General features: G+C 37.1%; 1 protein-coding gene and 2 long non-coding RNA genes across 5 annotated transcripts; 1 reads left to right on the forward strand and 2 right to left on the reverse strand.

Moving 5' to 3' along the window:
- Nucleotides 1-351: 351 nt before the first annotated feature.
- On the reverse strand, nucleotides 352-783 carry LOC126915307 (uncharacterized). The gene is made up of 2 exons (XR_007710144.1): nucleotides 656-783; nucleotides 352-420 (listed from the first exon to the last, which is right to left on the reverse strand). It is a non-coding gene; the product is annotated as an uncharacterized LOC126915307 (long non-coding RNA).
- LOC126915305 (uncharacterized) lies at nucleotides 409-4,144 on the forward strand. 3 transcript variants are annotated; one of them, XR_007710140.1, is made up of 3 exons: nucleotides 409-558; nucleotides 1,264-2,956; nucleotides 3,175-4,144. It is a non-coding gene; the product is annotated as an uncharacterized LOC126915305 (long non-coding RNA). The 3 variants fall into 3 exon arrangements; XR_007710141.1 differs by lacking the exon at nucleotides 409-558 and adding an exon at nucleotides 659-793; XR_007710142.1 differs by lacking the exon at nucleotides 409-558 and adding an exon at nucleotides 683-814 and having other exon boundaries at nucleotides 1,285-2,956.
- Nucleotides 4,145-4,873: 729 nt separating this feature from the next.
- On the reverse strand, nucleotides 4,874-5,894 carry LOC126915299 (5-hydroxytryptamine receptor 1-like). The gene has a single exon (XM_050719871.1). The coding sequence runs from the start codon at nucleotides 5,820-5,822 to the stop codon at nucleotides 5,274-5,276; it is 549 nt and encodes a 182-aa protein (XP_050575828.1). The 5' UTR covers nucleotides 5,823-5,894; the 3' UTR covers nucleotides 4,874-5,273.
- Nucleotides 5,895-14,452: the final 8,558 nt, after the last annotated feature.

A 14,452-nucleotide genomic window follows, 5' to 3' on the forward strand; every position in this document is an offset into this window, starting at 1 on the left:
CGAATAAAAGTTTTTAAGATATTCCTTGAATTATCACTGAGCCTGCAAGTACAATTACGTGAAATAATATACTAATTATCTATTGAACGAATTGAACGTGAAATACTTTCGAACGTCTCGGAGTTCAATCGAACAATAATTTAACCTTGTCTAATAGATGAAATGATAATCACCGTCACGATATTCAACAGCTTAAACGAACTATTGCTGCTTGGCTCTGTATCATTCGATCGACGAGTGATTACCGTGAAGAGATTCGCGTGTGCCAAACTCGTGACCGAACGCATTATCGACCGTAACCAAAATTTCGGATTAGATTCCGCCGGTTTGACTTCGATCGGAATTAAACCAACTCTGATTATTCCTAATGTCTTGCAAATTTCATTGCTGCCTCTCTGTACGCCATTACTTGGCCGTTATCTAAGAGAATTGGCCAATAGCTCCATCTGTAGCCAGTATGATGCATTAAAGGAAGTTCATCTTTCGATTTTATTATTTTTAGTCATTTTCAATGACTTGAGTTGATCATGCAATATGTATATAGGTACCTTTTCGTAGGTACGTTTAATTTTTTCATAGGTGACTCGCTCTGACTATTCCTAATGTCTTGCAAATTTCATTGCTGCCTCTCTGTACGCCATTACTTGGTCGTTACCTAAGAGAATTGGCCAACAGCTCCATCTGTAGTCAGTATGATGCATTAAAGGAAGTTCATCTTTCGATTTTATTATTTTTAGTCATTTTCAATGACTTGAGTTGATCATGCAATATGTATATAGGTACCTTTTCGTAGGTACGTTTAATTTTTTCATAGGTGACTCACTCTGACTATTCCTAATGTCTTGCAAATTTCATTGCTGCCTCTCTGTACGCCATTACTTGGCCGTTACCTAAGAGAATTGGCCGACAGCTCCATCTGTAGTCAGTATGATGCATTAAAGGAAGTTCATCTTTCGATTTTATTATTTTTAGTCATTTTCAATGACTTGAGTTGATCATGCAATATGTATATACGTACCTTTTCGTAGGTACATTTAATTTTTTCATAGGTGACTCACTCTGACTATTCCTAATGTCTTGCAAATTTCATTGCTGCCTCTCTGTACGCCATTACTTGGCCGTTACCTAAGAGAATTGGCCAACAGCTCCATCTGTAGTTAGTATGATGCATTAAAGGAAGTTCATCTTTCGATTTTATTATTTTTAGTCATTTTCAATGACTTGAGTTGATCATGCAATATGTATATAGGTACCTCTTCGTAGGTACATTTAATTTTTTCATAGGTGCATTTAATAGGTACATTTTACATTTTTACAATACTTTTTTTTACATTTTTTCAATATTACATTTTCCTTACTTTGTTCTGTATTCTATTTTGTTGAAAGTTGCTTCAAACTGCTATTGAGATTTTTAATATCAATTTTCTCGAACAGATTTTCTTGAAATTTTTATGAAATTTTATTATTCTGTCTTTATTTTCATTTCGCGCTTGAAAAGATTGTCATGACGCGAATGTTTTACCTATTGCTTTACAAAAATCACAGAGCTTTCTGAACTATCGTAAAAATGTGTTTATTTGAGAATCATAGCTTTTTGTTAGTTTTTTTATTTTTCGACGAGATTGGTTTTGATGTTTTGTTATATACACCGCGGTGGTGAATACATGTAGACCACGCGGATTTGGTTTGGTTACAGTTTGACTTTTCAACTCATGTTCTGTTGTTGATTTAAGTCGACTATACTCTACTTATTTTTATTTTTATTGATTTCAAGTAATTGCGTATATGTATATTTTTTTGATTTCTTTCTTCTTATTAATTTTAGTTTTTTTCTAATTATTATTATTCATATTGGAATTAATAATTTTCTCACTCTTACATTAACATTAATTATCTTTCTATATTTGCTTTCATTTGATAGCAAAAATAATGTCACAAGAAGTGATATACTATTGTTTCCATATTTTGTTCACTTATAGTAATCGCATTTCTCTATACAATGCTTTTTCTAAGCATTTCTTAAACTTTTCATCGATCGTTTCTCTCAATCATTGTTCACTTTTCCTCGGAAAATTTTCCATTTTCGCCTTACTTCGTTGTCTTAATTTCTGTTTGTCTGTTCAAATGGGATCTACGAATGTACGACATAAAATTTTCATTTTCAACGTCATGAAAATTCGAGGGCATCCGTGTCCAACCGGAAGTTAGATATGAAATTCTTCGACGCACATTGTCATCTACTCTCCTAAATATTTTCATGTTTGTTTCAATTCTGTATAGAAGTTTTCACGCAGGGAGGGCTCGCTTTTGCGAGCCTATGGGGGCTGGCAAACCCACGTTCCCGCAGCCAGGGGGGACAAGCGTCGGGACAAGCGTCCCGCTTACGTGAGTCCCTATGTACTCCGCAGGGAAGGTCGTCGGAAGTGTAAGGCGTTTAAGTGTAAGGCGACCTTGGGTAGTAGCGCACCCACGATCCTGATGCCAAGGATGGGACTGTTGGGATAAGTTCCCCGGTACGAAAGTACTTTGAGGCCCCCGCTTATGTGAATCCCATCTGGGACTGCCGAGCACGGTTAGCAGGTCGCCGGCCGGCAGTTACATGGCCGTACATCCATACGATAGTCCCACCAACGACTAAGGTTGGTACCACGGGTGGTCGAGTTACATCTCGGAGGGAGTAGCGACCCCTCTGCTCGGCCAATTAATGGACTCGTGGTTGACGTGGAACCGTCCTGAGAGACGGGAAGGCTTAGAATATGCTGCCTTTGACCTGAGACTAGCGACATGTCATCCTTAGCTAATCTAGAGAGCAAGGCACTGGGTGCCTCGTGCGATGGGTGTTTTCTCTAACCCCTATGGTCCTACGGGGCCCGGGTACTATATGGTTTTTCCTCAGATGCAAAACATCTGTGGAAAAACCCCCTTTATCAAAAGACAATACTTACTATTTGTAGAAGTTTATCCATTATTTCTTCATTCTTCACTTTATCAGCGTTGTCTGGTCTTCTTCTGTTACATCGTTGTTTCTTCACCACTTGATAATTTCGTCATGACTCTTCATCCTGTAACAAAATAATATTTTTGTTAATTTTATATCATCATACAATTATCAGTTTGAAATCAATCTGAGGAAAACCCCCTTTTATCAAAAGACAATACTTACTATTTGTACAGAAGTTTATCCATTATTTCTTCATTCTTCACTTTATCAGCGTTGTCTGGTCTTCTTCTATTACATCGTTGTTTCTTCACCACTTGATAATTTCGTCATGACTCTTCATCCTGTAACAAAATAATATTTTTGTTAATTTTATATCATCATACAATTATCAGTTTGAAATCAATCTGAGGAAAACCCCCCTTTATCAAAAGACAATACTTACTATTTGTACAGAAGTTTATCCATTATTTCTTCATTCTTCACTTTATCAGCGTTGTCTGGTCTTCTTCTGTTACATCGTTGTTTCTTCACCACTTGATAATTTCGTCATGACTCTTCATCCTGTAACAAAATAATATTTTTGTTAATTTTATATCATCATACAATTATCAGTTTGAAATCAATCTGAGGAAAACCCCCCTTTATCAAAACACAATACTTACTATTTGTACAGAAGTTTATCCATTATTTCTTCATTCTTCACTTTATCAGCGTTGTCTGGTCTTCTTCTATTACATCGTTGTTTCTTCACCACTTGATAATTTCGTCATGACTCTTCATCCTGTAACAAAATAATATTTTTGTTAATTTTATATCATCATACAATTATTAGTTTGAAATCAAACTTACCTTTTTTTCAGGAAATGTTTAACTCAATAATTCCAAAGATACTCAACGATTCAAATGGAAAACATATACTTGATAATCATATTCCAGAGATACAAGGAACCATGGCTCTCGATGGTTTTATTGTCACTGTTAATTTTCCAATTGACATTTTCCACCGGCACCCATTATTTGTCCGATTTTCTCTCTTTATATATCAAATGTTCCCTCTTCTTACAACACTGCACCTGTAACACATTAAACAAGTTATTATCTGGTAATTTAGCATTCTGAATTATCAGCTTTTAAATGATACATACCTTTTATCTGAAACAGTGTAGAGAATTAAATTCAATAAAGTTTCCCTTTTGTAAATTACTCTTAAACTTCATTAGTTTCGTGCGTCCTCAATAAGTTATTTTATAATCCTTAGGAAGATCAGAATCGCTTAAAACACACATCATTTTGTTTTCACGCTAACCATCTATAATTTCCAGAACCGATTGCATTGCCAGACTCATTTTCGTACATATAAATTGAAAGTTTTTATTTTTAAGACATATATTGTTTTTTTTTTCTTTTACTTGTTTTTTACAAATCGATCAGAATTATCATCGTGGTACTATATAGATAAGTTTAGTATTTTCCGTAGAATGTTAGAGACCGTGATTTTCTATAGAACATGAATTTCTTTAATTCGCATATCATAGACACCACAACAAACAAATGTACATAATATCGACTCGATCTAACCATACAAGCTTTCGCGTATTTCGTTCTTGCTTTTCTAAGTCGCTTCTCTTATCACATTTAAATCCTAAGAAAACTTCTTCGCTAACTTCTCTTTTTCTCACTTTCCACATGATCTTAGTGTATTCGAAGAAGTGTTTGTTTTGCTACACGAATATTTATTCTGCACCTGTCACTTCATAAAAACAATATTGGGACGATTTCTTTCCTTACTACGAAACAGAAGATATTTCACGTGGCTCTATTCGGACGTCCGACCATGACGTAATTCTGATCGATTCAGTTGCAAACGACAAATACATATTGAGGATAGGATGTTCAGGTTCTTTGAGTTGTCCGAAATGATTTGAGTCACAATCTATTGCAACCACTAATTTTATTACACGCTAACATACATAATCATAGAATATACATTGACGATAACATTTACATAAATCAATATGGAGGGAAGCTTTTTTTAGAAATTCGATCTTCTATTCGTCACGACTAAACTGTTCAAGTATTTTGATTTCCTCGAGCAGAATGGTAACGTGTCGAATAGCAGATCCACCGAGTAGCTAGTTATTAGGAAAGCGAAAGTAGTTAGTTATTTATCAGCTTGCAAAGTAATATACGATAGGTTCCGCGAATGAAACTGAGAACATCGATAGGCTATTAACGGGACGGGGGGCTTTTGACGATGAGTGGTCGATCGCGGACAACTCAGGTTCGTTTCGATGGCTCCGCGATCGACCTGGGGATCGACATTACCTCGAGCTTACAGGAAGCTCTCATTTGGACCGCTCGGGGTAATGTCGATCTCCTCGAGACCTTTTTTTTTGAGCCGCTTAAAGTCCTTCATCTCTTTGGCTTTGGTCTCGTAATTGCTAATAGGATTTCCGTATTGGCTCTGGTAAAACTCCTCTCTCATTGCATGATTTAGATTAGTGAAACGTAAGTTTAGCATCTGGCGGAAAGGTTTTCTGAAGTCTTTGTTCAAGGTCGCGTAAATGATAGGGTTCAATAAGCTATTGCAATAACCGAGCCAAAGAAATAAGCTAGATAAAAATTGCGGAACGGAATTCGGATTCTCTAGGAATGGTCTGACCAGAGCCAATACGAAAAATGGTAGCCAGCAGATGATGAAGGCGCTCATTATAATTCCCAACGTGGCGCTGGCCTTTCTCTCTTTCGCCAAGTGGAACTTCAGTTTCTTCTGATGAGGCGAATTCGTCGCGCCACAGGTACTGCTCGGGTGGTTTCTCGCGATCTTTGTTTTGGTCGACATCATAGGTGATGTAGTCCTTTTGTCGACCTTCTGCAGCATCGGACTCTGCGAGTCGCTGCTCTTCTGAGAACCACCGGCGAGACATAGTACCGCGCGGCTGCTAGACTGTAACAGAAAGTTGAAAACCAAATGAATTTTACGAATTCTTTCTCTTTTTCTATCACATGTAGTATTTAATGTCACATATGTAATATCGCGAGGAAAAAAACTGGTTAGAAACTAATCAAATCACGGTCGTCTGTCCTTCGATTGTTAGTTTATATAGACAAAGTCTATGTGACCAAGGTCACCTAGCTCTTGCGGAGCGTTAACGGGATGGGATTAGAGGGAGGGAAAAATAGCGCTGGTGAAGGGGGAAGATTTAGAGTCAAGGAGCCGTTAATCGAGAAGTGCGAGTGGGTCGAGAGATTAGAGTTAATCGAGGAAAGAGTTGCTATCGTTGTGGAGTTGCGTCCGTTACTGGCGTAGTTGAGAGTTTGAGTTGGTGTTGTGGTTAAGTTAAGTGTGGTTAAGGTTAATTGTGTGAGTGGTTAATTTAGAGTAAGATTGTTACAATTAGTTCCATATTAAACAACCATCGTTTTCTGTCTCATTGATATCTATATAACTAATTTATCGTAAAATAATGATAAATAGCATCAAAGAAATGGTATACCTAATATTTCCACGATACTACAAGTGGGGGTTCGTTCGGGATATTGGAACAAGACAGAGAACGATTGGTTTATAAGAACTATTTGTGCTAGGGTAGACAAAATAAAAATGGCAAACGTGGAGGACGAATGATTGTCGAGTGAAGAGGGTTTCACGCTGGAGGAGCTAAGAAATAAGCTCGCACGTCTTAATCTGCCGATATCTGGTTCGAAGTCAGTGATGATGATCAGGTTGAACCAAACGGCTGGTCAATCGATTCCGAAGGGATCGAAGCGCGATAAAGAATTGGCAAATCACAAGTAGCGGACAGAAAGCTGAGCGATGGTTCGGAATCATTCGAAGAAGTCGCAGACACGTGCATGTGGTCAGACGGTCGGAAGGTGGTCTACGCGAGGAAGTTGCTGAAAGGATCGGTAAAAATATTCGTAAGTTTCGAGTGCCATGCCAGGACTTGTCATGAGTTGAAAAAGGGACTGATTAGAGAGTTCTCTAAAAAGTCCAATAGTAGACAAGTAAACCAAAAGCTCAGAGGGATGAGAAAGCAAAGCAACGAGACACGTTGCTACAACTGCGGACTTCCTGGATACCGTCGAGGTAAAGAGTGGAGACATCTCCACTCATAGAATAAAAGACGAAAATTCCGATGGGTTTCCAGAGGTCCTTAAAGCAGACGTAGAGACGGGTGTGCCTGAGGTAGACCTATCTCGTGTCGAGAACGTGGAACACAACCAGGCAGTTGTAGTTCCCACGAGTGTTTGTCACAAGGTCTCCGTCGCAATGAACAAAATATCGTTAGATGAATTGCGGTGAACATAACCGCAGTGGCGTGGATGGAAACGACACAGACGGTTGCGATGACGAACTATCAATGCGACCTCTTGTCGCAGAGGACGGTCCTGGCGGTTCTGGGTTAAAATTGCATTCGAAGTTCCTCGGACAACTTCCACTGCGTCTGACCACATGAAGTGGTGGAATGTTGATGTTAGTGACGGAATTGAGAGTAGCGATGATGAGAACATCTGAGGGCAGTTGTGATTTGTCAGGAATGGCCGAATAGTATCGTGGACAAAGGACCTAAGATATCGGCCGAATGAGACGCTAAAGACAGTGTTACATGAGACCCCAGCGAGAATGAATGCAAAAGGCATACAGTTTGAATTTAGAAGCGAGAACGTGCGAGTACAGAAGCCGAAGACTAGAGTTGTAGAGTTGAGAGAGTCAGTGAGAGTTGTAGAGTTGCGAGAGTAATTTGAGTAGAATAAGATTTTTGCGTTTAGTTCAAGTTGAACATTTATCGTTCTCTGTCCAATTAATCTCTGTTATTTTTATTTATCTTAAATAAATTGTATTAGGAGAATTTTACAAATCTAAATTATCCTAATTCTATCCTTTTTTCGATACTACATTAGTTTATATAGAAAAAGCGTTAACAGGATGGGATTAGAGAGAGGAAAAGATCGAGAGGTCAGAGATAATCGAGGAGTCGAAGAGTAGAGTTGTTAGCGTTGTGGAATTGCGTGAGTTACTAGTGTAGCTGAGAGGTTGAGTTGTTGGCGTTGTTTAGTTGCGTGAGTGGTTAAGTTAGAGTAAGATTGTTACAATTAGTTCCATATTAAACAACTATTGTTTTCTGTCTCATTAATTATTGTAAATGTAAAATTATTGTAATTGTAAAATAAATTATTGTAATCGTAAAATAAATTATTGTAATCGTAAAATAAATTATTGTAATCGTAAAATAAATTATTGTAATCGTAAAATAAATTATTGTAATCGTAAAATAAATTATTGTAATCGTAAAATAAATTATTGTAATCGTAAAAAAAATTATTGTAATTGTAAAATAAATTACAAATAATAAATAGTATCAAAGAAATCGTATACTTAATATTTCCACGATACTACACATATTGCAATAGCTTTTATGTTGATTCCTTGTTTCTTAAGATGGGTCTTATGTTAAGGTCTGTAAGTATTTCCAGCAGTACAACAAGTTAGGATATGTTTTACTGTCAGATGTACTGTATATAGTACGTGATGGGTGTTCTTCTCTTTTTCTCTTTTGTTTTGTCGTTTGTCAAATACAGTTTAACGCGCTTTAGATATTGCAATAGCTTTTATGTTGATTCCTTGTTTCTTAAGATGGGTCTTATGTTAAGGTCTGTAAGTATTTCCAGCAGTACAACAAGTTAGGATATGTTTTACTGTCAGATGTACTGTATATAGTACGTGATGGGTGTTCCTCTCTTTTTCTCTTTTGTTTTGTCGTTTGTCAAATACAGTTTAACGCGCTTTAGATATTGCAATAGCTTTTATGTTGATTCCTTGTTTCTTAAGATGGGTCTTATGTTAAGGTCTGTAAGTATTTCCAGCAGTACAACAAGTTAGGATATGTTTTACTGTCAGATGTACTGTATATAGTACGTGATGGGTGTTCCTCTCTTTTTCTCTTTTGTTTTGTCGTTTGTCAAACATCTTCGATATTCTGTTATTTTAATAATAGACCGCTTTTAATAGTTTTGTAGCTGCATTTATTCAATGAGTTCGCGGTTCTTTGAAAGTTTAGCTTCTCCACTGGAACTTTTAAATACGTTCTTTTTATGGTGCACGATAGTCGTGCGCGGTCGGATGGATAACTCGTTGGTATGCGGGGTTCGTGTGTGGTTTGAAGTTCTGTGAGCTTGGAATTTTGAATAAAACGAGTCGGTAAAGAGGCGCTTTTATCTTCTGAAGACTGAATTGATATTGCCGTTTAAAGGTTTAGCGTACAGGTGGCGCTGTATTACGTTTTATAATATAGTGTAGTAAACTCCGAATGGGCAATATAGTGATGATATATCGCGGGATTTAATATTTAAAGGAATATACATATTATGCGGAATTCTTATTTGAGAATAATTTTATAATCTGTTTAAAGTAAAACTTTTGGATATATCCATATTAGGAAAACGAACAAGATTTATTAATTGGGTTGTAGCTGAACAAATCTCATTAATATAATACGATTATTAAAATATAGTAAATTGCTATGAATTTATGTTATACGTTGAGAAATAATTAAATAATTGTTTTTAACTACACGTCAGAGTTACAATATTTATTTTATAAAGTACTTTTTTATGAAATCATTCGACATTTCAATGCGTAAAAAGTTGTGATTCTTCCGTGGCTTTAATATACATAACTCTTTAAAGAGAACTACGAAAAAAAAAGAAAAGTCAAATATCATAATAGACAAAAATTACAATTAAATTTTCTTCATCGAAATTAAATGCAATCAATATTAGTATATAGAAAATACATATGTATAATTTATAGTGAACATATGTGTCGCAATTCGTGAACGTATTCATGCATCACACGCCACAGAATTATTCTCAAATTGAACTCGCAATCTGTGAACATGATAACAATGCGACTGCGTTTCTCGATCCTTCCGGTAGAACAAATCTCCCGTGTATACTGTAGCAACTAGATACTGATAAACAGTTACCATAGTAGGTAAGTATGAAACTTCGTGTTTTGAAGTTCGCTGCAACGTTTCTTAAATTGCAAGTAACTCCCCAACGGAAATTGTACATTCCGAGTTCATTTAAGTGAAATAGAAACAAATATTAGGTTGTCCCAAAAGTTTCTTTTGTATTGTGAGGAAATAATAAATGCACAACATTTTTTGCTTTTTATTATTTTATTGAATTATGTATGATAAATTTTGTTCTATTGGAACAAATTCAATATTTCAATAAAATAAAATAAAAGAAAAAATGTTGTGCATCTATTATTTCCTTATAAGCTGAAAGAAACTTTTGGGACAAACTAATACGTACATACATATGCATTTATAAATAGATTTTCTCTGTCTCGGAATTTTTCTGATCCGGATTCAGATTACGTAGTAAAATATGTAAATCAATGTTAGCAAATTCATTTTTTTTAATTAGTAGCACTACGAATTAATTTTCTGCTTTTACGTATCAAATATTTTGTTGCATTTTTATAAAGTATTTTTCCTTTTTCCTTAAAGTATTTTGTAATTTTATTTTAATATTTAATGCTTTTTAATACTATCTTAATCTATAATACACGAGGGCAATAGAAAATTAGAAAGAAGAAATCTACGAAATTATTTTTTATGCATTTTTCTAAAATCTAACCATTCTAGTCATAGCATGAATTTTAATTAAATCTAAATGGTAATGCCCTGCAAAAGTTGCAGAACGTATACAGTGCTTACGTCACACATATGACAATGTAATACCTAAATATATATTAAATAATTAAATTAAGTTATATGTAATATTAATTTATTAAATTAATATATATTTTTAATGAATTAATATGTACTGAACCTTTTATCTAGTTCTAATACGTATGATATCTCCAAAATATTTATGATGTTTGCTTGAATGCATTTAATACGCTCTATTTTATATAAATATTCTGCAATTTCGTATAATTATAATCCTTGTAATTCTATCTTTTAAAAACTCTTCCCTATAACGTATTCCTATAAATCTCTCCTTAATACTATAGCTTACTATAGAAGGATCAATAATAAAGTATCTAAATTTTCATTCAGATAATTTAATCCAATGTAAATATACAATTTGTCTTTAAATTATTTCATTGATTATAATTTATTATTAATTATATCTACTTATAATATTATATTAATGAACATTTATATGTCGGGTTGGCGTTAAGATTAGAGTTAGGGTTAAGGGCGTGAAACGAATCCCTATTGGCATTAGACGTGATCATTATGCAACAGGGGAGATATTTACTAGTGCAAATAGTTTGACAAGTAATCGCAATAATTAGATACTCGAGAAGCTAATGATAATGATACTAGGCTCAATAACGAATCTGCGGTCACGGGATAATAAACGTATGTTCTCGCACAGTTCAAATCTAACTCTTTGTTAACTAGACGTGAGATATTCACTGGTTGTAAAGATAGTACTGTTACTCGTTAATGAGATCGCACGAAAGAATGACTCTCCGTCTCGATGATGCCGTCGAGGAAAACTATGATGGGTGTGTCTAAGGACATGAGATCCTCGGATTCGTCGAGGGAAGCTTTCGTTCCAAAGGTAAGAGAAATTAGCGCTGTTGCTAATTGGTCGATCTCCATATCGGTGTTTAGAAAGAGATGCTGGCCACCCTTGAGGGAAGATTGTTAACGGGGAGCATCGTTCGTGGAAGAATTGGTTTCTCCTATCTTCCCGTAGTTGCAACAAAGACTACTTGTCTATTTGAAGGATTTTGCTTGACTAAATCTTAAGATTTATAGCGGGTCCTTACGTTAGCTAAACATATACTGCGGAGGTATGTTGACATCTGGCGATCATCTTACCCGGAGGATAGAATCTGCGTGTGGCGAGCCACGAGACAGAAACCATTGAAATATTTACCGCCGCGTGTCGCTACGACTATTTCTTTTAAGGAGAGGTATAGAGTTACTCTGTGCCTTTGTTAGATAAAACGTTCATCTCTTTGACCGCGGCTACGTTCAGCGACTGATTGTCGCCTTGAGCCCAAGCTCACTATCATAAATCTCGAACAATCGGAGCGACATTTGTTTAATCTAAATTACGACATTACGGTATTCCCGAGAATCCAAGAAGAGGTTCCGGTGTTCTTCCATCTCCGACACGGCCATTCTAACTATCACACGTCCTCGGGTGTAACTACAATATTGAGTTTTTCTAACACTAGGCTCGGTACAATTAACATTGTTTACGATTTAACTTAATAAGCTGAGGGTTCAGTGTAACAACAAAATTTTGTTCGGAGGTTTGACAACAACAGGAATAGAAGAGAACATGAATTAGTAACGTTGTAATTAGTATTGGAAGTGCTAGTTGCATCCTGTAGGTTATCAGTCGGGTCATAACGGCGAAATGGACCAGTCTCGATTTCGCATCCCAATGGATCTCGTGTTTCTAGATCGCATGACCAAACTTCGTAACACTATAGCTCATGGTGCGCGTGAACACATCACTTGCCCCTTAATCGAGATCCGTAACATACTCCGTAACATGTTACGGTCTCTGTGCTAATGATCTTCCGAGATCGAGGTACTCATATCGTCGTGGTCACTGTTATTGCCGTCACTATCGACGTCCAACTCAGCAGGAACGCGACTGTCTGGCATTTTTCTTAATCTGTTATGACTGTATTTATGCGATCGTTTGCCGTCTAACGTTTTTTAAAAATATATCTATCTCCTCCCAAAATCTCTGCTATTACGAATGGACCCTTGAATTTTGGCTCTAGCTTGGTTCGATTTCTTTCCTCGTTTTTGCGTGGTACGAAATCGCCGAGGTTAAACCTAACCACTTTAGCTTTCTTCCTATCAAATCTTTCTTTGTCGTACTGGGCGTTACTCTCTATGTTCTGTACGGCCTGCTGTCTTACATCGGAGATATCGACTTCTTTTTCTTCGATATTGTCGGGTAGCAATAGGTCGTACGGTCTCGCTGTTCTACCGATTAGTAGTTGTAAAGGGCTCGAATTAGTCACGCGGTTGGTGGTGCAGTTCAACGCCAGCGGTATTTCCCCAATCGCGTCTTGCCACGGCCGCCCGGTCGTTTCTACTGTCGTGAACATGTTTTTTCAATGTGCCCATAACACGCTCTACTTGCCCATTAGCTCTACTAGCACCGATCGCTAGTGATTAAAGTGAACTTTAATTCGTTTGCTTTCGCAGAATTCTCGAAATTCTTTATCCTTAAAACATCTTCCCTGATTTGCTATTATCCGGCAGGGACTCCCGAATAAAAATATAGCGGATTTAAGCGCTTTAATGGTGTTACGGGAATCTATCTTACGAGTATGATGCAGGTATACGAATTTAGTGAAGGCGTCGATCAAAACAATGACATACTCCTTTGAATCGCTTTTACCACTCAACTTGCCTGTTATGTCCATGTGGACCATATGCCAAGGTATGCTGGTCTTAGGTATAGGATGTAGTTCGGCTTGTATCTTACCTGAACTAGCTTTCGAAACTTGACAAGCATGACAGTTCTCAATGAATCGGCGAACGTACTTCGCCATCCCTTCGAACCAGTAATACTCGTACTGTTTCTCGAGCGTTTCCTCCCAACCTAAGTGCATAATTGACTGGTGCACATGGTTAATAACAGACCATCTAAAACCTCTTAGGACAATGGACAAGCAGAGGGTTCTGCCCCTCCGCTGCACTTTGCGGTAAAGGGTACCTGGACGTGACTCATAAGTATTTGCGATATCTTCCGCGAGCTCGTCGTTTCGTAGTTTGCGGGTGGTTTCTATAATTTGCGGGTCGCGACGCTGTTCGGCTAGTAGCCAGTCTTCCGATATTTCGGCCAGATTGATTTCTTTCTCTGCAATTTTATCAATTTTACGGTGGTCTAAGTCTACGGGGTTTCGCGAGAAGAAATCTACGTGGGCCGTCCGTTTACTATCCAGATACATAATGTCAAAAAAACAAAAGTCTGCAAGTAGGTCCATCACCTATGGTCCCTGTCATTTAAATGTACTCTATTACTCGACGCTTTCGACGAGTTGCAATCTGTGACGACAAGAAATTCCCGTCCATGTAGATAGTGACGGAAATGCTCGACTGCGTTTACGACTGCTAACGTCTCTAGTTCGTAGGAATTATACCTAGATTCTGCGAGGGTAGTTCTTTTGCTGTAATACTCTATTACTTTGCCTTTACCTTCGACTTGATGCGTCAAAATCGCCCCGTAACTCTCCGAGCTAGCGTCAGTATGTAGTTCTATCGGGTAATTGGGGTCGAATATCATTAACACCGGCGCGTCGGTGAGGGCGGAAACTCCCTGTTGTCTTATTTTCTCGTGCCTGTCTGTCCAAGTTATATTTCTGTTATCTGAGATGAGCGCATACAGGGGTTTCATCACCTGTGAGAATTTAGGGATGAACTTTCGGAAGTACGAAGCTAACCCTGTGAACTGTCTGAACTGTGTGACGGTCGTTGGCACAGGTAAAGAACTTAAGGTGTGTAT

The sequence above is a fragment of the Bombus affinis genome, chromosome 4 (genome assembly GCF_024516045.1).
Source record: "Bombus affinis isolate iyBomAffi1 chromosome 4, iyBomAffi1.2, whole genome shotgun sequence".
NCBI classification, from domain to species: Eukaryota; Metazoa; Arthropoda; class Insecta; order Hymenoptera; family Apidae; genus Bombus; species Bombus affinis.

Coding starts and splice junctions, on each gene's coding strand:
- LOC126915299 (XM_050719871.1), bottom strand. CDS start 5,822: ATGCTGCAGAAGGTCGACAAAAGGACTACATCACCTATGATGTCGACC.